General features: G+C 47.9%; 1 protein-coding gene across 4 annotated transcripts in view; it reads right to left on the bottom strand.

Moving 5' to 3' along the window:
* Positions 1 to 19,228, bottom strand: part of PIK3AP1 (phosphoinositide-3-kinase adaptor protein 1) — a 114,780-nt gene that overhangs the window by 15,162 nt on the left and 80,390 nt on the right. For all 4 annotated transcript variants that reach the window (XM_045068982.1, XM_045068981.1, XM_013054679.2 and 1 more), the window contains 6 exons: positions 17,899 to 17,994; positions 15,329 to 15,526; positions 14,020 to 14,085; positions 11,993 to 12,198; positions 8,303 to 8,375; positions 1,308 to 1,463 (listed from right to left, as the gene is read on the bottom strand). In XM_045068982.1, coding sequence (XP_044924917.1) covers positions 1,308 to 1,463; positions 8,303 to 8,375; positions 11,993 to 12,198; positions 14,020 to 14,085; positions 15,329 to 15,526; positions 17,899 to 17,994 — 795 coding nt within the window. The remainder of the gene's footprint in view (positions 1 to 1,307; positions 1,464 to 8,302; positions 8,376 to 11,992; positions 12,199 to 14,019; positions 14,086 to 15,328; positions 15,527 to 17,898; positions 17,995 to 19,228) is intronic.

The raw sequence follows: 19,228 nt of genomic DNA, 5'->3' as shown, positions 1-19,228 counted from the left end.
CTGGGATTGAGCCCCACATCAGGCTCTCTGCTCCGCAGGGAGCCTGCTTCCTCCTCTCTCTCTGCCTGCCTCTCAGCCTACTTGTGATCTCTATCTGTCATATAAATTTAAAAAAAAAAAAAAAAAAGCCAAGAGAAGATTGGGGCCTGCTCCCACCCTGGCTTCACCGACTGTGTGACCTTGCACAAAACTCTTTCCTGCTCTGGATTATACCTGCGCAATCCATAAAGTAAGAAGAGAGACAGGGGCGGGGTTCTTGACGTAAGGCCATGGATGGGCAACCCCGTGTGTGTGTACATACACGCTCCCATGCATTTCTCTGGGAAGAACATCCAGAGCACAGATCAGATTCCCAAACGGTCCCTGATGCAGAAAAGATCAAGAACCCCTGGGTTTAGATGATCTTCCTACCCTCATATCCATTTGGAGGTTTTCTGCCTGACATTTAGGAAGCCACGAGTCCTGAAATTCAGTCCCGAGTCTCCTATTCTTTCCTTGTTTTCCTAGCTCTTTTGAAAATGCTCAACTGTGCAAAAGAAGGGAAACACCATCTATTTTGCTGAAGCCGGTGTGCCTGAGGTGCGCTACCGCCACCCTAGATATGGAACCAAAGCCCCTGCCTCCTGCATGTCCATAAGCAGGTGTTGTCTGTTGCAATCAGACTCCATCAAGCTTTTCAGCCAAAATGTCTCCCACATTTCCTAATTGGATCCTCAATCCTCTATAAGGTTGGAATTCTCAAATGTGAGTCCATCATTTTCTCATGTTTCTGACTTCGCACCCTTTCCTTCTCCTTACCACAGCTGAGGAAGCAGAAGGGACAGTGGTTGAGGGTCTGGGCCTCGGATCCAGGCTGCCCAAGTTCAAATCCTAAAACCACCACTTATTAGCTATTTAACTTGGGGCAAGGCATGAGGACTCCTGTTTCCTCCTCAGTAAACACAGGTCATGGTGCCTATGCCATAGAGCTATTGTGAGAATTAAATCAGAGAATATATAGAAGAGGCTTAGCATATAGTAAATGCTCAGTAAATATTAACTAGTGTCATTACTAGGTTTTTCTAGTTATAAAAGGAACAGTATAATAAATTATTACACAAACCTGGCTTTAGGGCATAATGATGTAAAAGATCTTTGGTTCTCTGAAAAAAGGTAAACTGCACAGGCTAAATGTCCCCCATTTCTTACACCCCCAAACCCAAATCAAGCTCCAGCTAGGGTTTGCTGGGCTCACAACAGACTGTTCCCAAAGCCCAAAGGCACCGCTGAGAATGCAGATGTGAAGGCACACCCCCTCCCCCGCTCACTTGCTGTGCTGGAGGTACTATCTGTTTTCCAGTCTCCTCGCCTTAGCTCCGTCCTTGGGGGAAAGGCACTTTTCCTGGGGCCGCTCTCATAGACTCCAAACTCCACTTTCCCAGGCAGGTGCTGTGAGTGCCGAATTGGGACGGTGATCTCCAAGTCTGGAATTAGAAGAAAAAGAGATAAGCTTCGAGGCACCTGCGACCAGACAAACTGCTCGTCTGCTCCCTCTCCGCCCGGCTCCCTGGCCCGAACCTGGTGGGTGCCTGTTGGGGAGGGAAAGGAAGGGAGAGAGTGTGGGAGGGGGGCCTGCCCAATTCAACACTGAAACTTCACAGACTCCTGTGTGGCCATCACTATGTGATAGAGGAGAGGGGTGGAGGCATGGGAGAAAGCAAGACTAATGCTTCCACATCAGGCAGAGAGCCTGAGCCTGGGGAGAGGTCTGGGGCTGCAGCTCAACCACTTTCCAGCTGTGGGATGTGGAGTACTTCCCTTTCAGAGGGAGGGCCCATGAGCACTGTTGACCCTAATAGCTGGTTATCCTATGCACCAGCAGAGTTCTAGGAGCTTCCCAACACCCACGAAGTAAACAGTATTATCACCATTCCCAACGGAAACTAGTTCCAGAGAAGTGGAGTAGCACATGGCTGGTAAGTGGGACAGATGGGACTTGAACCCAGGCTTGGAGTCCAGGCTCCTAACCACTACTCATACGGCCTCTGAATCCCTCAACAAATGATGGGTGCTAGGTGCGCAGTCTGCAGCTGACAACAACGGCCCAGAGGGCTAATGGAAGTGAGTCCATCAGCCCCATAAAAGGTTCTGAGACTTGTGAGGCTGATCAGTGACTTTGGACCCGACAGACTTAGGAAGAGATTATTCCTTCGCTCTGCACAGCATTAAACTGGTCTCTTGACTGGCTTAGCCCACCCAGTAGTTGATCTTCAGTCCTCCCTAGATTTCCACCCTGGGTTCTAGACTGAGCAGAACAAAATATCTGTGAGGGCCCATTGCCCACTTCCTCCCCGGGAGAGTGTGAACACCAGGTGAGCTGGCGTCACAGGGCTCCCGTGATGCCCTGATCGTTCCCAAGTCCGGGCACAGGGCCTCTGGGAGAGGTGTGAGCTCCGTGTACTTTCCAGCCAGGTGCTCTTATCTCCAGGGCCCCACATCCTCCTCCGCCTCTCCTCTGCGGTGGGATGGGTGTGGCCAGGGGTTCAGGGAGTCCAGGAGCAGAGGTGGCTCCTCGAACCAAAGCCAGAATCTGCCTAAGAACCGCGAATAGGGAAATGACAGCCATAGGAAAGAGGAAGTTCGAGGACAGGGTAGACTGAGCCTGTGGGAAACACTCCACACAAAGGAGTCCACAAAGCTGGACTGTGGTTTGCATGGACCTCACACATGCCTCATCCTGGAGACGGGTTCCAAGGGCAGTGTTTGGTCCTAGTATTAAACCAGCTTTCTAGGTCTCAGTGTGACACAGATCCTTCCCACACCCTCAGGCTCTCCTCATTACCACGGCGCAGGGCAAACAGCCTCCTGAGCCTGGAACCACGTGGGCAGAGACCCGCCGGCTGTTCTGCACCTGGGTGTGGGCCCAGAGCGTCTTGGGGCCCAAATGGGTATCAGCCTTTTATTATTTTTTTTTCTTCAGCTTTGACCTGGTATTTTTTTTTTTAACAACACTCTCTTAAAGGGAGGTTCTTATCTGCTTAATTCACTTCAAGGCAGCGATTTCCCACCCTCAACCGGTTCTAGGAGGAAGGAAAGTAAAATACACAGGAAAAAAAAAAATAGGAGTCAGAAGTTCAAAAAATCAAGTAGAGCCAGTCTATCAAAGCCTGATATTCTTGGAAGAAAGAAACAATGGCAGGAATAGCAACCAGTACTATATTGCACAGTACTTTTCCCAGAGCGTGTCCACATGGGTCATTATACCTGCTCCGAACTTCACTTCTTCCCCGTGAACTTGATAAGTCAGGTACAGCCATGGGTGAGGAAACTGAGGCACAGAGTGGTTTAAGGGATTGTCCTGGATCATAAAGGGATGCAGTGATTGGAGTGGAGGGACAGGAGCCCAGGCTGCCTGGCACCTGGCCTGCTCCTCCCCGTCCTGCCACAGATGAGCCCCCCACACACCCAGAACACAAACACAGACTGTCTTCATTGGGGTGTCCAACAAGCCACGGGCCGTGCCAGCCCCTCTGAGTTACACCATCCATGTTCTACACCATCTCAGCAAGAATAAAACAACTCCCCAAGGCTGAAGAAAGACTAGCACGTTATTAAGAACAGAATCTTACTTTTTAATTATCCTTGGTATTCTAACCCAAATCAAAGGAAAATAGTTACCGCTTTTCTTTCCTAAGGCAAATGAGATTTCTAAATAAACAGAGACAGCCCTTATGTTTAGAATGGGCTCCGTTCCTAGAAAAGGTCCTTTAAGCAGAAATGCCATTTGTCAGCCCTAATTTTCCTACAGATCGATGTTACCCTGTGTCACTGGTTTCTAAATGCTTTTCTTTTTTCTTTTTCTTTTGGCAAGGGTGGGGAGGAAGTAGAGTTCTTTTCTTTTCTTTTTAAGATTCTATTTATTTACTTGAGAGACAGAAAGAGAGAGAGAGATTGAGAGAACAAACACAGGGAGGGGCAGAGGGAGAAGCAGGCTTCCTGATGAGCAGGGAGCCTGATGTGGGGCTTGACCCCAGGACCCGGGGATCATGACCTGAGCCGAAGGCAGATGCTTAACCAACTGAGCCATGCAGGTGCCCGGGAAAGCAGAACTCTTTCCTCTGATAAAAACAGAAGCTCAATGTGGAAAACAGATTTCTTTTTTTTAAAGGAGATGCAATGGTCAAAGCAGAGTAGGTTGCCCTAAACCTGTCACAATCCTAATCTCTTCCCCTGCATTCCCCTACCCCACCCCAGATGTCTACCCTGTACTTCCACAAGCACACACAAGCAGCCCTGGGGCTATGCAGTGAATATAACATGGAGCATAGGGTCCAACTTCCAAACTGCCTGAGGCTTTCTCTGGAAACTAGATGACAAGCACCCCTCCCCCAAGGGGCTTCCCCCAGACATGGGAGCTGGCGTATAAATGCCCCCACTTTTTGGCCCCTCCCATGGTGCTGTCCATTGAATCCCAGTGTCTCCTGGGACAAGAAGCTCCAGTCTCCACAGTGGTAACTGCATTTTGCTGGTCCACTCTCTCTTCCTCTCTCACTTCCCCACTCCCCCTGTGTTCCCCGGGATCATCTCCCACATCAGCTCTTTGCTCTCAAATCCTTGTTGGGGAAGAAAACGTTTTAGAAATGGATCATGGTAATGGTTGCATGATATGGGTGTATTTAACACCACTGAATTGTACATTTAGGATCAAGGATAAATGTTATGTTATGGGTATTTTACCACAATAAAAAACAAAAACAAGGGGAGCCTGGGTGGCACAGTCAGTTAAGTGTCTGACTCCTGGTTTCGGCTCAGGTCCTGATCTCAGATTGTGAGATCAAGCCCCAAGTCGGACTTTGCATGGAGCACAGTCTGCTTGGGGCTCTCTTTTTGTCTTTCCCCACTGTGCTCTCTCTCTCAAATAAATAAATAAATCTTTAAAAAAAAAAAAAAGTGAACATGAAAGGAAATTCTTGGGGCTAATGGGTCGAACATTCTCCCTATGGGGAAATGTGGTCGCCAGTTGTTCCGGTCTAGTGTCAAATTAGATATGGTTTGATTTTCTACTAGTTATGACATTAATCAAAGCCCCTAATGTAAAAGTAAAATACTGAACACCTCCCCCTCAAACCTAGCCAGAGGGTCTTCCTCTTGAAGAGTAGAGGGGAAGGGAAGCGAGGGCATTTAACCATGTTCCTTTGAAAAAATGTAGACCTTGACCATTCTAGTGTAACGACACTGACAGGTATCACTTATTCAGAGCTGATTAGCTTTGGGTGAACTTTGTATAATGTTCCAAAACCCAGGAGTCCAGGACTGGACCCTGGATGGCGAGTCTCAGTCCAGCGCATGCTCCCTGGGGGGACCTGACTGAGAGGACGCCAGCTGCTGTGTAGGTGTGTGGTCCGTAGGGTGTGTCCACGTGCCAGGCATCTGCACAAGGCCCCAGCTGTCCCCTAACTTGTTCAATCCTCACAAAACTCTCATGGGGGAGGCATTTTTATTTGTGCCACTTTGTAGATGAGGACTGAGGCTCATTCGGGGCACTTATCTTGTCTGGTTCCCAGCTAGTTGGGGAAAGCAGCAGCTAGGAACTTGACCCCAACCCTGAATGCCACAAGGCCCACTCTGGTCCCCTTTGACTCTCTACCATGTGTGTGGGTCTTGCTTCCGCGTCTCCATTGCCTGGGTGGTAAAGGTGTGAGAACACCCAGCGGGCTCAGTTCTGGACCCCCGCTGCCCAATGCCTGTAATTCCAACACTACAACTCTTGGGACTTCAAACACTCACGTACCACCAAATCACAGCTGTTTTTGAGGCTGTCTCTGTGTCTAAGTATGAAATGTTTCATTTAATCAAGGCTTCTGTCTTTGGGTTTACGCATTCTAGTTTTAAAAAGCACCTCATCCCTTTTTCTACCTAGAACCTATGGTCTGACCTGAAGATTACTATGCAGATCTTGAACCAGATTTTCTGCCTTCTCTCCTTTCTCCTCCCTTCAGCCGGGAGGACAAACACGTGTGAGTTTCGGTAGCAGAAGCATACATGTAAAATCTAGCCACCCAAGCAGACATCTTAGGATGACCTCTCTGACCTTCTGCCATGGTTATAACCTCTGTATGCCTCTTTTCCCAAATGGTCAAAATCATTAATATTCAGTAGGCTAGGGCCATATGCAAAACACTGCACTAGGCATTGTGGGGCAGGCTCTAGCTGGGAAAATCAGACCTACACAAGGAAAAGACTAACTCATAAATTACCCAATGGTAAAGATCTTGCTTTATGGGTCTCTATGTCTGGCAGAGAACCTGGCGTTCAGGTAGATGTTTGTGGAATGAATGAATGGTGTTACCAAACATTTTATTCCAACAGAGATTCCTTGAGCCCAATCAAAGTACTGTCCTATATTCTGGGGATTCAGGAAAGCACAGAAGAGCCAAGCTCTTGCCCTCAGGGAGCTTACAGGAAATGACGGGAATGGGCTAGAAAATTTCCGGGAGAATAGGCACATAATTTCAGTCTGTGATATGTGAAAAGAGTATGAGTAAAAGCACAGTGAGTGGCAGACGGTCACTCTGGAGAGAATGTGGAGAAGGCCTCTCTGAAGAGAACTTACAGCCAAACTCTGAAGGAGGAAAGAGCCAGTCAGTGAAGACATGGGAAAAGTGGAGGAGAGACAAGTGCAAAGGCCCTGGGGAGGGCTGCTCTTGACTTGTTAGAGGAACAATAAAGGAGTCCTTTTGGGATGAGAGCACAGGGTTGAAAGGAAAAGTGGAGGTCAGTGAGGTGAGCTCAGGGCTGAGACCACGTAGGCCCTCTCAGGCCACAGTGAGGAGGGTGATTTTACTCTGGGTGGGACCAGAGCCCTGGAAGGTTTTGAGCAAGGGACTGGCATGATCTGATCTTTTATTTTAAAAGATCACTGGTTGCAGTTTGGAAAATTAACTGTAGAGAAGTGAGAGTAGACATGGGGAGACAACTGAAGAGGCGCCTCATTCATGCAGGAAGAGATGATGGCAGAATGCATGCAGCTGTGGCAAGGGAGACAGTCAGAAATCATCAGACTGAAGATGCATTTTGGAAGCAGAACCTCTGGGAATTGATGGTTTGAATGCAGGAATGAAGTAACAGCAATCAGAGGCAGCAAAAGAGAAGTGCTGGATGAATGCAAGGGATAGTAGGTCCTATAAATACTCATGTAGGGAATGGGGTGCAGGGGCCCGAGAATGCCTCACAGAGCAGGGTCTTGCAGCCCAGGAGTCTTCACATAGGAGAGAAAGAAAAGGCATGAGCAAGAGGCCCGTAGGAGGAAGATGTCATTTTTAAAGACTGGGGTGTCACCTGTCTGGCCAGGGTCATGAGAAGTCAGGCTATTGATGGGAGTTGGAGACAGACTATGGAAGTTATACACAAACTTAGTCCTTTATTTACTGGGGCTCTACTCAAGATCCAAGAGTTTCTGGAAGGCTTTTATTGCCAGCTCTACTTGGCATAGGCTAGCCAAAATAAATCACAGAGACCCACCATGCCAGAGGCTCTTGGTGGAAATATTCAATGTAGGCAAATGCCCGTGACTGCTCAAGGCTAGTGGTGTCAAGAGGCCTGGTCCTCCGTGTACACAACTGGAATGTGTGGCCCTGCTATTGGACCCCTTCTCCACCTGGCAGCAGCCCTGCCACTGCTGGGTCCTGGCTTCTGAAGCACTGTGTGCTGTGGACACCCAGGATGCCATTCCCTGCTTCATTCAGAAACAGATACTATATGCATGGGATTTTCTCCTTTCTCTGCTCAAAAAACATGTCTTCCTAAATGCCAAGCGGGGAGAGACAGGTGCCTGGGGAGAAAGTTTTATCCTCCTCTTTGAGTGAGAGGACGAGAGATGCAGAGGTTAATCTTTTCATTTCCTTGGTGACACGTCTTATGGGCCAGGTACTAGAGACACAGAATAAACAAGACAGGGGCCCCTGGGTGGCTCAGTTGGTTAAGCATCTGACTCTTGGTTTTGGCTCAGGTCATGATCTCAGGGTTGTGGGATGGAGCTCTGCACCACACTCTGCACTGAGTGTGGAGCCTGCTTAGGACTCTCTCTCCCTCTCCCTCTGTCCTCTCACACCCCACATGCCCTCTTGCAGTGAAAAAAAAAAAAAAAAAAAAGACAAAGCCATTGCCCAAAAGAACCTCAGAGTACAGTGGGATACCCAGAACTGTAAACAGGGTGATAGGCACTGGGCAAGCATTCTGCCCATTCCAGCCACAGCAGAAAGGAGAGTTAGAAACAACAGGTGCCAGCAGACCCCACAATGCAGCAACCCCAAAAGCTACATACCTGCCTGCTTCCCTGATTTTTGCTTCTCCCTTTGTCTTCGGGTGATGCTGTCTCTCAGCCGTTTAAGATTTTCCTGGAAAAAAATTCAGTTCATTTTCAAAGTATATAGGAGAAATAATACCCTCTGGGCATTGAGAGTTTCTTTCAGATTTTATGCTGTTTGCAAGATACATTCCATTGCAATAACATCTCCAACATGCAAATGAGACTGAGTGCATTTGCCATCGGCCCCTAGAGAAACTCAAGTACTCGTAGAAGTTGTGCCTGAAGAGCAGACCCCTTTCCTACAACAAAGAGTCTCCCCTTCGCTCTGGTTCCCATCTTCTTCCCAGCCTTAAAACCCCCTGCCCTCCTCCTTGTAGGCTCCTTTACCAAGCCAGTCCTGTAGTGTTTGGAAATACTCCATGCACCCATCTGTCTCTGAGACCCTTTGAATGTGAAGGGCGATGATTCCTCCCCATCAGTTCATTCCAGGTCTGGGTCAAGGTCCACCTTCTGCCTTAAGGCTCTCCAGACCGCCCCAGGCCTTAGTGACCATAGATGCCACCTGGCCCTGAGATATGCGGCCTGGCCCAGCTCATCTGTGCATGTGTGTGGCCTTGGGATGTGTGTGTGTGTGTTGAATCTTCACAGAGACTGTGCACTCTTAAAGGCCAAGACACCAGGCCTTATAGCTTTCCGAGAGCAGGCAGTCAAGTCTATCAGTCATTGAGCAAAGGTTGAATAGACATGTGAGGGCTGTAATTTGTTGCTATTTTAGTAACAACTACCTCAAAGTATCTGAACATCTGAGAGAAAATGCCCAGGGACTAACATCTAGACATCCAGAAAGGTCCCCTGAAGGAGCCAAAGGAGGCCAGCGTGGGAGGGGTGTTTGGACTGTGACTACAGCTGAGACTGAGCTGGGTCCAGGAAGCAGCAGGGAAACACGGGAAGGTGTGGGCTGGGCACAGGTTTAAGGTCTGACAGAGTGGAGGTGGGAGGAGTCGGCAGCAAGGAAATCCACCACCTAGAGACTATGTGGCAGGCCCCACGAAGGTGCCAGAAGCTGGCACCGGAGGGCATAGGAAGGAAGGAGCCAATGCAAGAGGAAGGACATCACAGAGCAAGTCCAAGCAACACATGCAGCTGGCTGGAGACAGGGCAGTGAGGGAGAAGAGCCCAAGGGATGGAATGTCTCAACCTCAGAGTCTGGAAGGTAACAGTGCGGTGAACAGAAATGGGGAGCCAGGAGAGGGAAGCAGCCCCAAGGTATGGTTTGTTGCTGGACATGCTGCAAGTCGTGAGCGCCTCAGCAGGACACACCCAGCTGGTGGCTGCACCGGTCCACAGGTGGGACCGGAAAGGGGACACGGACTCAACACCACCTGCACAGAGAAGGACCTGAAGGGAACCTGGGTGGTGCCCACTCACAGGAGGGGAAGTGAAGGAGACAGACAAGTGGACAGAGGCATAGAGGAAAGGGAAGATGGGGGCAGCCCCCAGAACAGTCTTCACAACCACCAGTCCTGGGATGGGGGATGCTCTAGAAATATCCAGAGGCTCTCAAGGGCACAGAGTAGGGTCAGCTCCCACGGGCTGGGATTGCCTGCCATGGCAAATATGAGCCCCCGTTGTCAACCATACCCAAGAGTTCTAGGCACGTTCAAGGGACCAGCAGAAGCCTCTTGGATACAGACAGAGACAGCTAACATCTGCTTTGCATTTACTGAGTGCCTGGTATGCTGAGTCCTTTATGTGGTTTACTTTGTCCAATGTTCTCCCTTCACATGTGAGATGGGAAACAGAGGTACGGAAAGGCCGAGGTCATCCAGCCCCGAGTACCAGAACAAGAATGTGACTTGGGCTGCCAGGCCCCGGAACCCTGACTGCTCTTAACTACCATGCTCCGTGGGCCAGGGACTGGCCAGGAGGAAGAAAAACGTTGTTGGCCCAAAGCCAGGCTATTCCCATAGGACCGCAGCTTCCCTGCATCTCCTAAAAGAGGAGGACCCCGGGTTCCTGTCGGCACTGGAGCACCACCTCACTGTCAGATCTCCAGGAGGAGGGAGGTCGGCCAGCAGAGCAGGGGACCCTCTTTCAGGGAGCACTAAGAAGGCATAAAGTGTAGTGAAGGGAGCATATAGACCCTGGTGTGAGAAAGGGCTCCTCTGCCTCACTACTATCCAAGCCTCAGTTATCTGTAAAATGGGAACAATGGTACTCCTCTTGCAATACACACTCTGAGCAACAGAAGAGGTTAGGTCATTCAGTGCTGAGCATTGTCAGTAGACTGTTGGCCCAGCTGGACAAATGCTGCTCGATGACTCACTACTCCCATGCTAGGGAGACAGGACTCCATCTCTGCAGTAGGTGAGTGCTGGCCCCCCAAAAGCAGGTGTGTCAGGTCTTCTGAGGACAGAGGACAGAATATACACCTTCTGGGAAGCACCATGGGGAGATGGAGAGAAAAAGCAACCATTCTGATCCTGCCTTTCCCTCCACTTCCCAGGTGAGGGGTCTTGGACCTGTCCCCTAACGCCCTAGGCACAGCTTCTTCTTTCTAATACGAAAGGGCTGGACCATGGATATGCTTCCTAAGGTCAAGTCTGAGTTCTTCCAATTGCTTTAAATTGTGCATGAAGTACACGTATGGAGTTATATAGATTCTTACAAAAATAACACGAGTCTTGGGTGCCTGGGTGGCTGAGTCGGTTAAGCATCTACCTTCAGCTCAGGTCATGATCTCAGGACCCCTGGATCGATCGAGCCCTGTGTTGGGCTCCCTGCTCAGCAAGGAGTCTGCTTCTCCCTCAGCCTATCGCTCCCCCTGCTCACACGCTCTCAAATAAATAAATAAATAATATTTAAAAAACAAAACAGGAGGGCGCCTGGGTAGCTCAGTGGGTTAAGCCGCTGCCTTTGGCTCAGGTCATGATCTCAGGGTCCTGGGATTGAGTCCCACATCGGGCTCTTTGCTCAGCAGGGAGCCTGCTTCCCTCTCTCACTTTCTCTCTGCCTGCCTCTCTGCCTACTTATGATCTCTGTCAAATAAATAAATAAAATCTTTAAAAGAAAAAAAAAAAAAGAACAAAACAGGAGTCTCCTCCAGGAGCCCCATCCTCCAATCCCAGACTCCTGAATGGTCACCCTAGCGATGGCCCTGAGGTACCATCTCCTGACCTCTGGCTCTGCTTTTGTATATGTGCCTACAGAAATACTGTTTGTGTGTGAGCATGCTCTAATGTGGGTGATTTTTGGTCTGTGACTTGTTTTGTTGTCTTAGTTCTATTTCTTGGGAACAGTCCAGCTTCTCTGACTTCAAAGGTGTGACGGTTCTGTGAGAGAGCTGGCACTAGGAGTAGAGAGAAAGGTTCTGAAAAGAAAAAAGGCCAGAAAGCCAAAGTATAGGACCACATGCAGAGGGAAGGGGCAGCTGAAAAATTAGGGTTGACAGGTAAGTCTTTGTTCCTGATCCCTAGACTCACGACAACTGGCAAAGCCATCCAGTTCTCAGCCTGGGGGCCGTGTGGGTACAGATGACAGAGGACAGACATATACACGCATGGATTCACAATGACACTCAAAACACCCATCCTGGGCCTGGCCACAGGGGCTCCATTACAGCAGCACACAAGACAGCGCTGACCCCATCCTCCCCTTTGCCCAGTGATGAAAAGGACCTGAAACCCACCAGACAAAGCCGGTTACCTGCTGGAAGCGGAAGGACTCCGACCGCTTCTTCTGGTTGAGCTGCCACTCTTTGAAGTGGAGCACAGCCTCGTCCACGTTGACGATGCCCAGCTTCACCTGCTCCTGGAGGGTGATCAGCTGCCGCTGGCCTGGTGTTTTCATCCCAGCAAAAGGGTCATATATACTTGACTGAGGCCTGTCCCTCCATGGTCGGACGAGAGGCTCTGCAAAGGATGGCAAAACTCAGGATGACAGCTCCCCGATCAGGGAGGGCAGGCAGGCAAGTGGGGTTAACGAGGCTGGTCACAGGCTCAGGTTGATGCATCTCAAGAGAACGATTCCATGTGGAATGAAGAAGGGGGGCATAGGACAACGAATCAGGGAGGGGGGAGCAGCTAATGACTTCAAAGCCTGTTATACTAAAGTAGACAAGGCCACAGCATTTTAGGAGGCAGGAACAGCACCCACTGGGCAAGTCAACAGAACCCCCAAACCTGAATGACCAAGAAGCCATTAGCCATTAGCCATTGAGACTAAATTTCTCAGTTTCGACACTATTGACACCTTGGACTGGAGAGTTCTTTGTTGGGGCGGGGGCATCTTATATGCTGTAGGATATAGCCTCATCCCAGGCCATCCCCTCTACCCACTTAGAAGCCAACAGCCTCCCCTGCCTCAGCTGTGACAACCAAAAATATCCCAGACATTGCAAGTATCCTCTGAGAGGCAGCACAGTGGTTGAGAACTGCTGCTTTAGACTAAAATCCACTCCCAGAAGAGAAAATACAGGAAATTCAGAGAAGGAGAAAATACAGGAAAGCAGGATGCTCCGGCCCTTTACTTTCCTCCATGCCTCCAAACTGCATGGGCACCATGACTGTGGACCCATGGACATGAAATACCCAAGAAGACTGGAATGTCAATGGAACCAGGATCTATCTCCAGTGTCACCAGGTATAAATTAAGTGGTTCTCCTTGGGTTGTTCCTCTGCCAACCTCTCCTCCACATGACGAAGTCATGGTTCTCTGCTTTGGAGATTCTCAGAAAATATGAAGGCAACCCCTATCTTTCTCCAGCTGTGAGTCCATTAAGTTCCGTGGAGAATGAGTTCCCTGCAGACGTGATCGGGCCACTGGGGCTTATGAGGATGACCTGACATTTTACTGCTCATTTCACACAGGGCTATCTCTGAATCTGAATTTCTCTAGCAGAACCCCCTCTGGACATTGTGATTCAGGGAGAGAGCAAGAAGGAAAATGAGAGAGGACTTCAAAGAAGTTCATCTGTCGTTCTTCCCAGCCATTCACTCATCTGTCTATACACACCTACAAACCTTTCTCCCAGACTTGCCTTCTTCGAGGCTGTCTTTAATTGTGATGAAAGGGGTGTGGGGAGAAAGCAAAAAGCATATGCCCATCAATTCCACTCTCCTGCTACCTAACTCCTTGGGATGCCTTCCAAAGCTTAGATGGTGTCGTGTCTCCTTTTCATAAGAATCTTCGATGGGATAACATGGAGTGTCTCTCTTTAGTACACAGAAGTTAATTAAGAAAAAAAGGAGGGCATATCTCCTCATACTTCCCGAAAAAGTCTTTTGAGGAGGAAAAAAAGGGAAGAAAAATGTTACCCAACCGCAAGCAAAATGTCTCTTAAATAAAAGATGAATGAAAGTGTTGCCTAGCCAGTACAGCTGGTGTAAGTAAATAGCAGGTAAGGCTGTATCCTTAGATAAAGCCTGGGGGCCAAGCCACCCACTTTCATCCTGTTGGCACCAATCTCACTATTTACACTGTTTTGTGTGCTGTCACAGATACATTCTAGTATGTTTGTATTCTCGGTATGATCAATCTGTACGCTATTCTAAGGTGCCCCAATCTCTACTCCTCTCCCCTCACCATCAGTACAGACCATGCAAGGTGTCCCCTGGACCTCTCTGTGTTTCAGGGCTGAGGAGTCGTTACACCTGCGAATTATTGAAACACGAATGCTCTCGCCACCTGGAAGTTCAGGTCATACGAAAGGAAGCTGAGCACATGGGACTTACCTTTCCGGATGCTCTCTGAGGAAACGTAAAAATTCCCAGGCCGCTCTTGACTTTTTTCTGCGAAAACTATGAAATAAAGAATATTCTAGGTAAAAGCCAAATCAGATTTCTTTCTAAGAGGCTTCAAAATATTTTAGATATTTACTGGAAAAATGACCAAAATCTTATGCAAAAATGGAAACGGTGGCTCACATTTTGGGCCACTGTATGCAGTTCTGTAAAACACACCTCCCGTAGGAGGCAGCAAAGGTGCCAAAACTAGAGGGATTATGGAATAAAGGCATCCCAAACAGACAGGATCTTGATGCCAGAAAGACAAAGCCAGCCAGAGGGTATGATGGGTCGTTAAAGAAAAGGGTAACGTGGACAAGAACATGGGCTGGGCCTGGAGCACCTTGAAACTGGAGAATAAAAGGAAGTGCGACTCAAAATCAAAACTGAAAAAAAAATGCAATATTTGAGATAGAAATTACTTGCTGTTTGTCTGAATTTCATATGTAGCTGGTCACCCTGTACCTGAAGCTCTGGTTGAGGGTTACTTTCCCAATTCGTGATCTCCTTTTGTCACACCTCCCACAACTTCTTAATGCTATTAACAAGGGAATGGAGGTCAGGTGCATAGATCTGCCAATTCCTAGCTCTTACAGCATCTGTAATCCTCTCAACACAATTGAGTCTTAAAAGAGAGCGAAACTGACAATGCGTCAGCATCTAACTGGCATCCCGGGGACCACTGTGAAGAAGTCAGACCTGGCTCTCACCAGTTTGTATTAGTGTATGTAGGTAGACAGCCTAGCATAGTGGCTGAAAGCCAGGACTGTGGAATCTCATGTCCTGAGTTCAAATCCTGACTCTGCTACAAGGTAATAGTCACCCCAGTAGGTCTCCGTCTTCCTCAACTGTACAATGGAGATGATAACAGCCTTTACCTAATACATTACTGTAAAGATGAAATGACATGTTCCAGATGGAGTACTCTTGGTAGATTTCAATAAATGTCAACTATTAAAAATTAATAATAGTTTAATAGTTTGAGGAGATAAAAATATACCAGCATTCTTGCCATCTGGAGTAGAGGTCTGTCTTCATACGGCACGTGAATATGTCTGGGAAAGCCAGAAGTGACCCTGACCATGGCCCGTGGGCCAGCTCCAGAATCTGCCCTGAGCTCTAACCCCATCTCCTAGGGCTGGTTAGAGACCATTCAGATAAGCACAGTCTCAGCACAGTGGTTCAGAAGCTAAGAGGATGAGGGGAATTCTCGTCAAGTAGCCCCAAAGAGCCCACCATCACTCCCTGCCACACTTGCCTTTAGAAATGTATGGCTCATTGTCAGGCAGGTGGTGAGTGCTAGGGGCACCGGCCTCAGGCCTGGGCACCGGCACAGGGGGTCTGTTGGCCAGGTCCACAGTAAAGGCCTCATCGTCATCCACCGTGTGATACACATCTTCTTCTGGACCTCCGTGGTGCAGCTCCTGCTCCAAACCGGCCATTCCCATGCTGTTACCTGGAAACACAGAGAAAAGTGCCGGAAAGCAATGACCAAACAAACTGGGTGATTGACAGTCATAAGAACAGAGTGAGTGACCATAACTTATTTGCCCAGTACTGCCCTTCAGCAAAGATCTTCCCCTGTACCGTCTCCTGTATGTGCTACTGAGAACCCCACGCGAAGCAACTGAGAAAACACTGATATCACCATCAATGCAGTGAAAGGGAGTGAGCACTAGGCTCTATCATCTTAATTTTACTGCTGGCATTCAGTTATTCGTCCTACTGGGACTAGAGAAAAGGGAGCATAGCCCCCAAAGCCAAAGGACCCTTGGAACCACCCTCTGGTGCCTGGGCAGCAGCATGAGGGCAGCCAGGAGTTGTCGTCAACAATGGCTCCAGCAATAAAATGACCACAGCAAATGCTTGCTGTGGACTTCTCTGTGCCAAGTGCTGTTCCAAGTATATTACCCGCATTGTCACCTTAGACGGTGTTAACGATACTGTGGAAGAACTATAATCACTCTTGTTTCGCAATTGAAGAAGCTGGGCCCTCGGGGATTTAAATAATAGGCCCATAGTTACGTAAAGCTAGTTGGCATCCAGGAAAGCTGGCTCCAGAACCTGTCTCAACCTCCATGCTCTATGGGTTTTTTTGCAACCTTTGCCCCCCACTCTGCCATCCATCAATCAGAAAGATGCTTGCCTCTCCCCCTCTGTCCCTGGGGTCCCACAGCCATAAGGTTTTTGCTGCCCACTTCCTGGTGCGATACTCTGTGCTGGGACCCGATTGCAGTGGGTTTGAGAATCTTGGCAGACCCGACCATATGCCTCGCCCCTCATCCACGTGAGCTGTGTGACCTCGGGCACCTCATATACCCTCTCTGAGCCTGATTTCCCTCTGAGACCTATTCACAATGTACTGTGAGGACAAAATGAGACAGTAGAGGAAAAGCACCCAGCTCAGTGCCTACACATAGTAGGGGTTCTCCTCTCATTTCCTTCTTCTCCCCAGCACCACGCTGCTATCAATAGATCTTTATTAAATGCCTGTTTGAGATACAGAAATGCATAAAGCTTGGGCCTTCTTCCTACAAGATTTCCAATTCAGTGATTTATCAGAAGCTTTTTAGTTGCCTCTTTTCTGAGCTGTGGGGAGACCACTCTTGGCTTCCCTGTGTCCTGGATCCAGAAGACTCATTGACCAGGGGTCCCAACTTATCCAGGGGCTCTGAGTTCTAATGTTCTCCCTTCGAGAAAGTTTCCAACTAGTGGAGAAGTTCCCACCTGTTCATCTTTGAACATCTTGTACAAGGGCATGAAGAAATTCTGGAGAGGCTTGTCTGATGTTAACAAAATGAGGCATCCTGGGGGAGCAGGTGGCTACCCTACTAGTGACAGTGATTCCCAAGGTGCCTGTTCCCTTCTGCTTTTACAGCATGAGAACAGCCATAGACAATAATAAGTGAATGGATATAAAGTGTTCCAATAAAACTTTTTTATAAAAACAGGCAGCTAGCCAGGCTATGGTTTACTTACCACTACTCAGAACTGTTCTTTCCTCTTCACTGTCAAAACTGCTTCTCCCATCCTGAACCCCATCCTCTTAGCATCCTGCTTTCTATGCCTACTTCATCAACAGACCCCACTCCCATTAACTGTAAATGATTGGACAGAGTTAAGAAATCAGCAACACAACTGAACACCTTCCCTCTCTGACCTTCCATGATAATAATAATGACAATAACAACAACAATCATAAACCTTCGTTGCTTGCTCTATGCCTAGCCCTGCTCTGAGGCCCCCTAGACAATACATCATTTAATTCTCACAACATTCACCTGAGGACACGGAGGCCCAGAGGAGTTGAAAGTTTATCCAAGGTTTTCCAGCCAGCTGAAGGGGGAACTAAATACAGATCAGAGTTCATGTTCTTAACCATGACGCAAGATAGGCTCAACTTAACAATGTTTGCATCCACTCCTTTGTGTTCTCCACCTTCTCCAGAAAGTTGTCTCCTGAGGGCACTTGATCACATTTCATTCTTCTCTGTGCCCTCTGGTCCAACATCCAGAGCAGTGAGTAGCTCATAGTTAGTAATCAATAAGCTTTAGTCAAATAAAAATAAGCCCATGCATTTTAAAATAGGTCTAGTTGGATGCAGCTTATTACCCACATGAGTGGCTCCGGTGGTATGAACTCCTTCCTGGCCTACTGTGACAGGCTGATGGGCAGCTCACAGGGATGGAGTGCCTTCAATCACGCCATATGCCAGGTACGTGGCAGCCCATTCCATGAATGGAGCAACTGTCACATGGAACCAGCCAATGTTCTTACGTTTGCTTCTCTTTCCCTCTTTTTGTTTCCCTGCTCACAGTTGCGAATTACCTTCTAAAAACTTGCGGATCATAGAGTCCTTAGTGGTCCGAGAGAAACCATCTCCAGGGATTGGATTAGATGTACCGGCTTGAAGCATTTCAACATCTATAAGAGAAGGAAACTAAGAGTTTAGATATTGTTCTTTCACATAGGCAAGGAGATTTTACAGATGGATGTACAAGATTCGACGAATCAAGAGATCGTGAACCAAGAGATCCAAGAATTCACAAATCCATCCATCTTCCCACCCACGCATGCATGCGTCCACCCATCTGTCCAACGATCTATCTACTTAGTAAGAACCCCCTGTGAGTGTGAGGTATAGAGGAGAGCAACATTCACAACTGTCAGGCCCTTTCCTAGACCACAGGACTCAAAAGGTATAGATATTATGCTTGTCTTCATTTGAAACAATGGGCTTAATTTTTTTTTTAAGATTTTATTTATTTATTTGACAGACAGAGATCACAAGTAGGCAGAGAAGCAGGCAGAGAGAGGAGGAAGCAGGCTCCCTGCAGAGCAGAAAGCCCGATGCGGGGCTTGATCCCAGGACCCTGGGATCACAACCCGAGCTGAAGGCAGAGGCTTAATTCACTGAGCCAACCAGGCGCCCCTGGGCTTAATTTTTAAATGGATAATATAGCATTGTTTATAACAACCAAACACCAATGGGAAGCAGAAGTAACAAAGAACAGATAAAACTGGTTTACTCAAACAATGGAACTGTATGCAACAATTAAAAAGAAGATGTTGGAGCCACTCCTAGCACCGTAGTGCCATCTCAACAGCATAGCAGAAGAATTCTATTTCTAGGTCACCCAGGGACATGATTATTTATAAGGAGGAAACACACTGATCTTTAGTTTTCATTATTAAACAAGAACCCACAAAGACCAAAACTGTGTATGAAAACCATTCAGGTCTCACAGTAGCTTTCTACTATAACCCAAATAACCAACAGGGCCTATTACTTTATGACTCTGAAGTATCTGAAGTATGCTTTTGGGGAGCAAAATTTCAGCCTTATATTAAAAGTAGAGCCTTGATATTGTCAAAGATTGCACTTTCACTGAGTCATATCACTGAGTCATATCACACAATGAGGACTTAGGCAAAATATGTAGACTGAAGTTGAAATAGTAAACTTGGAGAAAAAATGGTTTGAATTTAATCAATATACATAGATATGCCATTTGCTTACCACTTTGATCTTTGGGGACCAGCTAAATAAAATCTGGTGGTTGTATGAAGACTTCAAAGCAACTATTTATGTCACATTTCCCAAGAACAGTCCCTGAAAAGAGGTCCTGGTCATGAAGTAATGTTAAGGATGATAAAT

This window comes from Mustela putorius, unplaced genomic scaffold, assembly GCF_011764305.1.
Source record: "Mustela putorius furo isolate JIRA1106 unplaced genomic scaffold, ASM1176430v1.1 tig00003909_pilon_pilon_pilon, whole genome shotgun sequence".
In the NCBI taxonomy this organism is placed as follows: Eukaryota; Metazoa; Chordata; class Mammalia; order Carnivora; family Mustelidae; genus Mustela; species Mustela putorius.
Note: the sequence above shows the minus strand (reverse complement) of the source record. Positions and strands in the feature narration are given on the sequence as shown.